This window comes from Myotis lucifugus, unplaced genomic scaffold, assembly GCF_000147115.1.
Source record: "Myotis lucifugus unplaced genomic scaffold, Myoluc2.0 scaffold_72, whole genome shotgun sequence".
NCBI lineage: Eukaryota > Metazoa > Chordata > Mammalia > Chiroptera > Vespertilionidae > Myotis > Myotis lucifugus.
In genome coordinates this window covers 4,846,708-4,856,528 of record NW_005871120.1, presented here as the reverse complement: position 1 = coordinate 4,856,528, position 9,821 = coordinate 4,846,708, and the positions used below count along the sequence as shown (strand labels likewise).

General features: G+C 56.3%; 1 protein-coding gene across 2 annotated transcripts in view; it reads left to right on the top strand.

The window, feature by feature from the left end:
* The window catches only part of ZNF205 (zinc finger protein 205), a 10,845-nt gene extending 1,885 nt beyond the window's left edge, over window positions 1-8,960 (top strand). The window contains exons 1-7 of one of the 2 annotated variants that reach the window (XM_014457338.2): window positions 1,178-1,290; window positions 1,952-2,086; window positions 4,423-4,636; window positions 4,942-5,033; window positions 5,398-5,518; window positions 7,416-7,514; window positions 7,740-8,960. In XM_014457338.2, coding sequence (XP_014312824.1) covers window positions 2,030-2,086; window positions 4,423-4,636; window positions 4,942-5,033; window positions 5,398-5,518; window positions 7,416-7,514; window positions 7,740-8,779 — 1,623 coding nt within the window. In that variant the 5' untranslated portion in view covers window positions 1,178-1,290; window positions 1,952-2,029 and the 3' untranslated portion in view covers window positions 8,780-8,960. Of the gene's footprint in view, window positions 1-1,177; window positions 1,291-1,951; window positions 2,087-4,422; window positions 4,637-4,941; window positions 5,034-5,397; window positions 5,519-7,415; window positions 7,515-7,739 lie in introns of those variants that run through there. The other variant, XM_014457339.2, reaches the window with a different exon arrangement.
* Window positions 8,961-9,821: the final 861 nt, after the last annotated feature.

Sequence of the window (9,821 nt, the reverse complement as noted above, 5' to 3'; positions counted from 1 at the left end):
AACTCAAATGCTGCAGGGGCCAAGTGGGGACCCAAATGTGCCAATCTGAGAGCAGCCCTGGGTGTGAGGAATTTGGGTCCAGGGTTGCCAGATGTTCTGATTTTCAAGAAAATAAAATTCATGAGAATTCGTCTAATTTTTAAATGTTGGAAACTAATCTATAATAATAAAAGTGTAATATGTTAATTAGACTGGACAACCTTCTGGATGAAGCCAGGGCTGCGAGGGAAGCCCAGGTCCCGGGTGCCAGAGGGAAGCCGGTGCCGGCAGCCAGCCGGGGGAAGGAAGGCCTACTCTTGCTCGAATTTCATGCATCGGGCCTCTAGTTTTCTAAAAAGTGAAATTCTTGTGAGCCTTTCTAGCATGCCTATGGGCTGGTACAGGGGCCAGTCATGCTTGTCTTACTGGATGAAGTGGATACGTCTCACAGGACTGATGGGCTGAAGGCAATGGGCAGGGGAATGTTTCCTGGAGGAATGAATCTTCCTGGAATCTGACTTCAGGGCTAGTCCCCACCCCTTTTCTGACTGGGAGGTGGAATCTGAAACTACCAGGGATGTCTGAGGGTCTGGGTCCCCATGGATAGTTGGGCCAGACCCCTTAACCTCTGCTAACCTCAGCCTCAAGAGGGAGTTGGAGTTAGGAGGCAACTAGATTGATCCCCCATCTGTCAGAGGCGTAGGGAAATGGGGGGGAGGGGGTAGAAGGGAGATCCCGGGCCTCTCTGTTTCCTAAGTTCTCTCTTATGGAGAGGGAGCTCTGTGTCGGTCTTGGGGGGGCCCGGAGGACCTGCTGACCAGCCTGGGGGCCGTAAATAAAATCCAGGGGACATCTTTATAGAGACACCACAGACCTTCAGAAGTCCTCAAGGGTGCTGAAAAGGACCATCTACCCCTCCACCCAGCAAAGTGCCCGTCCTCCTGTGAGGACAGCTGCAGTGTTCTCTCTGCAATGCCAAATGTCAAACTCCTCCCATAAAATGCATTTTCCCATATTTGCACCCCCGCTTGGGGGGCCTCACGAGTAGTACCTGCCCGGAAAAGTGGTTGTGAGCTGCCAGTGCGGATTGGGAGGGGCCTTTGGAGCAAGAGCAGGCACAGCTGGGCTCGGGACCCTAAGCCCGGAACCCTCGAAGCCAGGAACCCTCTAGGACGGCAGCTACGCGGGGAACGGGATCTGGGAAGGACTTCCTGTTGTCCTTAATCCCAGTCTCCACCGGGCTCCCCTTCCCTGGTGCTGGCTGCCGCGACAACTTTCCTGGGGGAGGAGCCCCCCTTCCCACTGTTCAAGGTGCCCCATCCACCTCCACCTCAGTGAGGGGGGGGGGGGGCTGGGGCGGTGACCTGAATCCAAAGACCGGGGCGGGCGGCCAGCTGGCAGGGGGGGACGGGGTCAGAGGTGCAAGGTTGGAGAGAAGGGGTCCTGGACCCAGCTTGGGGAAGGGGAAGGACAGGAAGGACATCCTCTGTCCACTCCCAAGCCCAGACGGGTCATTGCAGCTGCAAGGAGGGCTGCCGAGAGCCGGCAGCTCACTTTCTGGATCCCAGGCAGGGCTGAGTCAGGCCGAGTTCAGGGTGTATGTGTGTCCTGGGCCAGAGAGACGCCAGAGCCTGGATTCCTCCGCTGAGCTGGCTGTGGTGTTTGGGGCCCCACGCCGCATCTGTTTTGCAGGATCTCTGCAGACCTGTCAGCTTCCGATGACAGGAGATACAGATTCCTCGTCAGCCCTGCTTTGCCTGCGCGGATGGGCTCTTGTTTAGTGACAAACGGGACAATACAAAATAGCACGCTGTAGGAGCGAGGGGCCAAAGAACAGGGAGGCCGCTGGATGGCATCAAGGAGGCTTTATTTTTTATTGAAAACAGGGGTGCATCTGGCCCTACATGGGGGTTTTGGGGGGCACTTCAGAGGTGTCCAGGAGACGTTGCCTGATTTCCTTCTGCTCTTCCAGGCTCCTGGCCAGAAGCTGGAGGGGGCCTGGCCAACAGAGGAGAAACGACTCCGTTGAGCTTCCTTGCTGTGAGATAGAATGTCTGCAGATCGTGGAGGCATCCGGGCTACCCAGGACAAAGAGAGAGCCCGAGAGGTATGGACGGGGCGCCTGGTGAGGGGGGTGTGCTCTGGAAGGAACTGGAGCTGGATGGTATCTTCACAGGAGGGTATCCGGACCAATGGAAGGGTTAGACTCACTGGGGTGCAGAGCTGGTGGGTGGGGGTCATGGGGGTATTAAAAAGAAGAAGGTATGATGGGAAATACTTTCCACCTGGGAATTGACTTCTGCGGAACTGCATTGCTTTGCCATAGTCAGAGGACCAGAGGCCATGTTGTGAGGTAGCAGTTAGGTTGTGTAGGGACCCTACTGAGGAGGACCCTCTGAACAGAACCCAGAGCACACAGAGAAGCCTCAGTACCCACCCCCCCTCCACCCGCATTGTCCTTGGCCTGGGACCCCTTCTCCTCTCTCTGGGTATGAGCACCTAGGCCTTTCTGTACGTGTGTGTGTGTGTGTAATTATAACCTGTAAGGAGACCAGAGTCACCAGGCTTGGAATCAGAGGAATATGAGTCAGTCACAGGCAGGTGTGTGACCTTGGGCAAGTCCCCTGGCCTCTGGAAACCAGGTGTATGACCTATAAAATGTGGATCATGTGCCTGTTGTTCCCATCTGTCTCACCCAGGTGCTTAGGAGGCTCCGAGGAGATAATGGGCACAAGAGTCCTCTGTAAGCAGTTCATCGGCCTGTAGGAGGTCATTTTTGTAACACACAATACAGGAACACCCACAGCGACTGGAACCTAGTCAGAGAGACCTCTATCCCCTCACCTAGTAGTACAAATACAAATCCAGTACTACTTCTGTTTTTCCTGCCACAGAAGCACAAAGAATTGTTACCCGTGTTCGGTTTCCATTCCACAATGCCTTTGTAACACCAAAGGGCCTCACACATCCATGACATTCTCTGCTGATGTTGGGTTCTGTCAGCTCACACAGTTGAGTAATAATTATAGTAACTGTTTTATGTTTATCTAGAACTTTCCGGGCAGCTCTTGCTCACCCGTTATCTGTGCAGGAGGCAGAGCAGCTGAGTCTTGGAGGCTGCCTCACCCATGTGGCTCTCAGGCACCCTGACTCCTGGCCTGGGGTTTTTTCCTGTGCGACTCTAACACAGATGGAAGTGGTGGCGGGGGGAGTGGGGAGGGTTCTGCATGAGTTCCCAGCAGAAGGCTGGCTAGTCCCTGTGCTGTGGAGGGCAATGAGGCTTCTCCAGGGGCCTCCGTGTAAGGGAAGTAACTTAACTGAGACACTGGAGGTTTGGGTGGAGGCGGTGCCTGCTCGGGCGAATGGCTAGTGAGGAATGGCTCCAGATTTGAGCCCCAGTCACCTAACTAAAGCCTGCTCCTCACTCTCCCAGAGGACTGGGGCGGAGGCTGGTGTGATGAATTGGGGACAAATTGGAAGGACCCTGAAGTCCCACTGTGTGGGGCGGGGTGGTGCTGAAGGGGGTGAGCTGGAGAGGAGTTCTGTCAGACCAAGATGGGCATCAGGCCTCAGCACGCTTAGTGGCACCCTTGGGCTTTTTTTCTCCAAACCAACCAACTCCCAACCACTGTGACCAAATTGAGTCAGGCAGAAACAGCCCAAGGCCACATGATGCCTCCCTGTCACCTTTAAGACATGGTGGCCCTAGGGTGACTTGGGAGTCAGATACACTTGAGTTCAAATCCTGGTTGAGTCACTCACCAGCTCCATGATCCTGGGCCATGGATCTCTGAGCCTGGGTACATTCGTGTCCCAGGGCTGCCGTAACAAGGACCACAAACTTGGTGGCTTAAAACAACCAGAATTTATTCTCTCGGTTCTGGAGGCCAGAAACCCAAAATCGAGGTGTTGCCAGGGCTCCCTCCCAAGGCTCTAGGGGAGAGTCCTTTCTGCCTCTTCTGTTCTGGGGGCTCCAGCTGTCCCTTGACTGTGACAGCATCACTCCAACCTTTGCTTCTGTCTTCACATGGCCTCCTCCATATTTTGGTGTCCTCTCCTCTTTTTATAAGGACACCACTCATTAGATTTTTCAAGCTACTGCACTTGGTTTCCTCATATATTAAAAATAATAATCCACATGGCTGTTAGAGGTGCAAGGCTTGAATGGAAACAGGCAGCCGTCCTGTGGGCACTTGGCCAGCTTGTACCTAGCAGGGCCTTGGTAAGCCTGCCTTCCTTCCCTTGCGGTGAGCAGGAGATGCACAGGTGCCTGGGGATGGGAAAAGGAAGCAAGGCCAGTCCTTCAAGCCGTGTCTTGTGTTTGGTTGTGCATTCGGCCACACGAGGTGTCTGCCCTTGCAGGGACCCCTCGGTGTGGAGGACATGGTGCTTGGCCGTGTCTCCCCGTCTTCATCCCAGTGCTGAGGGGGCTGCCATTCCTAGGTTTCAGGTCCTGGGCATCCTTATCAAGAAATGCTTTCTGAGTCAAAGGAGATGGTGCCTTTGGGAGCCGCCCAGGAGTCAGCCTACATTAAGACAGAGCTGCAAGAACCACACCCTGAGGAGGCGTTGCAGGAGGACAAGGCTCAAGGAGCTTGGAGCTGGGGGCGCCGAAGCCAGGGCTCTAAGGAGAAAGCTCCTCTTTTGCCTGGAGGAGGTGAGGAGAGGGGTGTGAAGAGAAGTGCTTTCCTGGGCAGCAGCTGTGAGGAGAGATGGAGGCTCACAGCCCAGGTGGGGAGGGGAAGAGGCCCCTGCCATGGTCAGGAGAGATGCCTGGATGTCTGCTCACTTGCCTCTTGGAGGCCATCCTGGCACAGCCTCAGAGCCCACTGACCTCTTCTTGGGTGGGGTCGGCGGTGGGGTTTGAGGCAGCTGTGGATGTGCCAGGCATGAGCCCCCTTGGGGAGCAGCAGGGTGCAGCAGGACGAGGTGGCCTCTCTGAGGACCTCTCTCCTCTCTCAGCCCTCCCCTCCCCCCAGATCCCTGTGCTTTCCCATGAGGGGAGGACCAGAGACCGGCAGATGGCTGCAGCGCTCCTCACTGCCTGGTCCCAGGTGAGTGCGCCTGTCCACGGCGGGAGGGACAGCACCTCTGACGGCACTGTTCTCCAGATCTCAGCGCCGGACCCGAGGGTGGGTGCTGGAGGGAAATGTGCTGGAGATCCCGAGCTTTGGCTGTGGGGTTGGAAAGAAGGCCTTGGGTTTTATTCCTGTCTTCTGTGTACACAACTGCCTTATTCTTGTCCCACCCCCCACCCCCCACCCCCAAAAAAATCCTTGGGTGGCTCCTGATTCACCCTCAGACCCAGACAGCAGGTGGGGAGTTGGGAATCTCAGCTTGGCCTCATCTTGGCACTCTCAGGCCCCCTCCGCCATGCCTTGTCATGTCCTGCAGAGAAGGCATTTTGTGTTGTTTCAGATGCCAGTAACCTTTGAGGACGTGGCTCTGTACCTCTCCCGGGAGGAGTGGGGGCAGCTGGACCACACGCAGCAGAGTTTCTACCGGGATGTCCTGCAGAAGCGAAATGGGCTGGCCTTGGGTAAGGGCTGGCACTTGTGCTGGGGCGACCACTCCCTGACGCCCTGGATGTCAGAGTGGGGTCTGTTCCACCGTCACTCCCAGCTTTCCAAGGCTTAAGCCCTTCTCATAGTTCACGTAGACAGTGTTGTTATGTAGACCCTTCCTAGTGATGGGCATGTTCCATGTATGGGCTGAGATGGTAGCCATGAGCCAGATGTGGCTGTTGAGCACTAGAAATGTGGTTAGAGCAACTGGGTGGGTACTTAATTTTATTTCATTTTAATGAGCTCAATTTTTAACTGAAATAGCTATATGTGGCTAGTTGGCTGCTGGACTAGACAGTGCCTACCTACAGATTCTGCTTCTCTTTAGTTCTTCTGTGGTGCTTATTCCTGTAGTTTCACCCTCCTCTTTTTTTTTTTTAATGTATTTTTATTGATTTCAGAGAGGAAGGGAGAGGGGAGAAAGAGATAGAAACATCAATGATGAGAGAGAATCATTGATCTGCTGCCTCCTGCACGCCCCCTACTGAGGATTGAGTGCACAACCTAGGCATGTGTGCTGATCAGGAATCTAACTGTGACCTCCTGGTTCATAGGTTGACACTCATCCACTGAGCCACACCAGCCGGGCACCCTCCTCTTTCTTGAAGCGAGGCTTTAGAAGTGTCTGGGCAGAAAACTTGGCTCTGGGGTCAGGGCTGCATGCCTGCAGGAGGGGGGACATGGTGCCAGTTAATCTCCAGACTCGTAGACTCATGCCCAAGGGGCATGTCCTCTTCTCAGAGGGGCCGGGGCTCTCTCTGTTTTTCTCACTGTAAGTAGTTAAGTCCCAGGGCTGTACTCCTCACTTTCAGACTCTAGGGGTTTTTTTTGGCAGATAGTTATGAGATCTTATGGAAAACTCAGTGTTTTCATTCATTTTTTAAAAAAATGTATATTTTTTATTTCAAAGAGGAAGGAAGAGGGAGAGAGAGAATCATTGGTCAGCTGCCTCCTGCACACCCCACACTGGAGATCAAGCCCACAACCTGGGCATATGCCCTGACCAGGAATCGAACCTTGACCTCCTGGTTCATAGGTCTACGCTCAACCACTGAGCCACGCAGGCTGGGCTCTTCATTCATTCATTAAGTGAGTATGTCTATCAACACACATCTGTTGTACACCTGCTAGTCCAAGTGGAGCTGGGGGCTTGGTAATGGCCTCCTTTGACTTCAGTGGTGAGCCGAGATCCCTACGGTCCCCGATGGACCCCAAAATCACAGCCACCCTGCTCACTCCTTTAATTGTTAGCACTCTCAGGGCCCAGATCAGCAGGTCTGGGCAAGTCCTGGAGATCAGAGGGAAGCTAGTGCCATTTGTGGCCCCATGACAGGTCTCACGAATGACCTAAATTACCCACTTTGTCCAACACGTTCCCTTCCTTCCCGGGAGCTTGGATCAGGGTATGGAGGCCAGGCCCTCTGATCTCTTACTGACTTGACCAGAATTCTCAGGCCTTTACCAAGGACTTGCCAAGTGGACCTCTGGTCCCTGACTTCTGGGTGGTCAGTGTCTCTGGCCTTCTAGCCCTTTTTTGCTGATGGTCTTAGAAAGGTGTAGGTGCAGGGGTGGGAGACTGTGTGGTTTCCAACAAGACTGGGTCCGTTGCTGTGGCGGTGTGAGGAAGCGGGTTGCTGGCAGCTGACCTGGCCCAGTCCCTCTCCCTTTACTTCTGGTGCTCGTTCAGGGAGACAAGGAGGAGCCCTTACTCAGCCCTGAAAAGACTGTGTCTAGGGGTGACCCTAGAGAGGGTGGACACTGACCCCAAGCAGTCTCTGAGCTCATGTGGTATTACCTGGTGTTTCCAGCGTTGCACCCATTCCCCTTTGCCCGGGAGGTCTGTGACTGAGCACTGCATCTCTTTTTGGGCAGGGTTTCCCTTCAGCAGAACTTTCTGGGCCTCCCAGGTGCAGGGCAAGGGCGAGGCCTCAAGTTCGTGCCTGCAGATGGGAGATGAAGAGGAGAAGAGAGGTGCGTCCAGAGGTGATGGGTGGGCAGTGGGTCGTCAGTGTCACTCCCAGGTGCCTTTTGTGGGTGCAGACACATGGCCTGCCTGGGGCAGGGTGCCAGCCTCCCCTCCTCTGCACAGGGTGGCCTGTCCCCAGGCCGCCCTCGGGTCCTTGCGCTTTTCTCCATCTCTGGAATTCCCTTGGGTCCCTCACAGAGCCTCTCTCTGGTTGGAAACCCTTTCTCCAGGAGCGGTGGAGGTGGGGAAGGAGGACCCGGCCTCATCCCCGGCAGTCCCTGGGGATGTGAAGTCCTCTAAGACCAGGGCAGGGAGAGCCCAGGATGTCCTACCGTGTGGATGGCAGGCAGCCAGCAGCCAGAGAACGGGGCCAGCCAAAGACGAGGGGCAGCCGGGACCCCCGGAGGAGAGACAGCTGGACCCAGCCCTGTCCGACACTGACCTCCTAGAGAAACCCAGCGAGGGGGAGACAGGCGCCCCCGAAAGCAGGGAGGAGGGCTTGGCCCCGGATGGTGACACCAGCAAGAAGACCTACAAATGCGAGCAGTGCGGCAAGGGCTTCAGCTGGCACTCCCACCTGGTGACGCACCGACGCACGCACACGGGCGAGAAACCCTACGCCTGTACGGACTGCGGCAAGCGCTTCGGCCGCAGCTCACACCTCATCCAGCACCAGATCATCCACACGGGCGAGAAGCCCTACACCTGCCCCTCCTGCTGGAAGAGCTTCAGCCACCACTCCACCCTGATCCAGCACCAGCGCATCCACACGGGCGAGAAGCCCTACGTGTGCGACCGCTGCGCCAAGCGCTTCACCCGCCGTTCGGACCTGGTCACTCACCAGGGCACGCACACGGGCGCCAAGCCCCACAAGTGTCCCATCTGCAGCAAGTGCTTCACACAGAGCTCGGCCCTGGTCACCCACCAGCGCACCCACACGGGGGTCAAGCCCTACCCTTGTCCCGAGTGCGGCAAGTGCTTCAGCCAGCGCTCCAACCTCATCGCGCACAACCGCACGCACACGGGGGAGAAGCCCTACCACTGCCTCGACTGCGGCAAGAGCTTCAGCCACAGCTCGCACCTCACGGCCCACCAGCGCACCCACCGCGGGGTCCGGCCCTACTCCTGCCCCCTCTGCGGCAAGAGCTTCAGCAGGCGCTCCAACCTGCACCGGCATGAAAAGATCCACACCACGGGCCCCAAGGCCCTGGCCATGTTGATGCTGGGGGCTGCGGGCGCTCTGGCGGCACCCCCACCTGCTCCCACCTAGGAGGCCTGGGGGGAGGGGCCAGGCCCCCCGGGGAGGAACCAAGGCAGCTGCAATGGCAGTGAGAAAAGTAGTGGGAAGGGAGTTGGGAGGTGCTGGCATGGGGGTGGGACATGGCAACACTGGGAGGATCTACGCTGACGAGCAGGCAGGCTAGTTGCAAATTAAAGGACTTGGAATTCAAGCCACAGCCTATTACTGTCTTGGGGTAGGGGCGTGGGGGTGGGGAAAGTTGGGGCCATGGGGGATGCTGGTGGCTGACCCCAGACTTGGGTTGGGGCCCTATCCAAATGGTCAGGACCATAAGTCTCCAGGCAAAGGAGGTTTTAAGACCTGAAACCAACCAGCCACTGCTGGAATGGTGGACCCCTGGTGGGCCCTCTACTGCTGCCATCACTCTCATCCCATGGGCCTTGCCCACTGAGCCCTGACCCCCTGGGCCCGCTGGGAGCCAGGAGCCGGCCGGGGCCAGCTTGTGAACTCATTGTCTCCGGCCTGCCCTGTCTCTTGTCACAGGTACCAGGGCCGAGTTTTGTGGCTGGACATTTTCCATCTGCTTCCACTGGGGTCTAGTGGTAATTCAGTACGAAATCCTCACTCACCAGGGACTACTGTCCCTCCTCGTTCCTTCTGGGGCTGCTGCCAGTTCCTGCTACTTCTCCCCTCCTTGGCCTCTTCACACATGTCCTTTATAATCTGCCGTACTCACTGATGCCTGGTTATTTTACTCCTGGCCTTCTAGTTTTTTACTTCTGTTGTTTGTTTCCCATTCTCTACTATTTTTCCTGGGAGGGGCGGGCTCAGCCTGCTTCTTATCCAGGATTTGCAGCTTGGCCTCCAAGATAACATGCAGTTCTGACCTTGATGTCTGCATCAGAGAGGCCATGGAGACCCCACCGGTCTCTGGAGCATGGAGCCAGCAGGGCGGCTGCAGCCCTGGTTGGCTCCCAGCTCCTGACGGATGGCAGGCGGGATAGTAATAAGAGCTGCCAGTTGTAGAGCAGCTGCCCTGCCAGGCATGGGACCAAGTGCCATATATGTCACC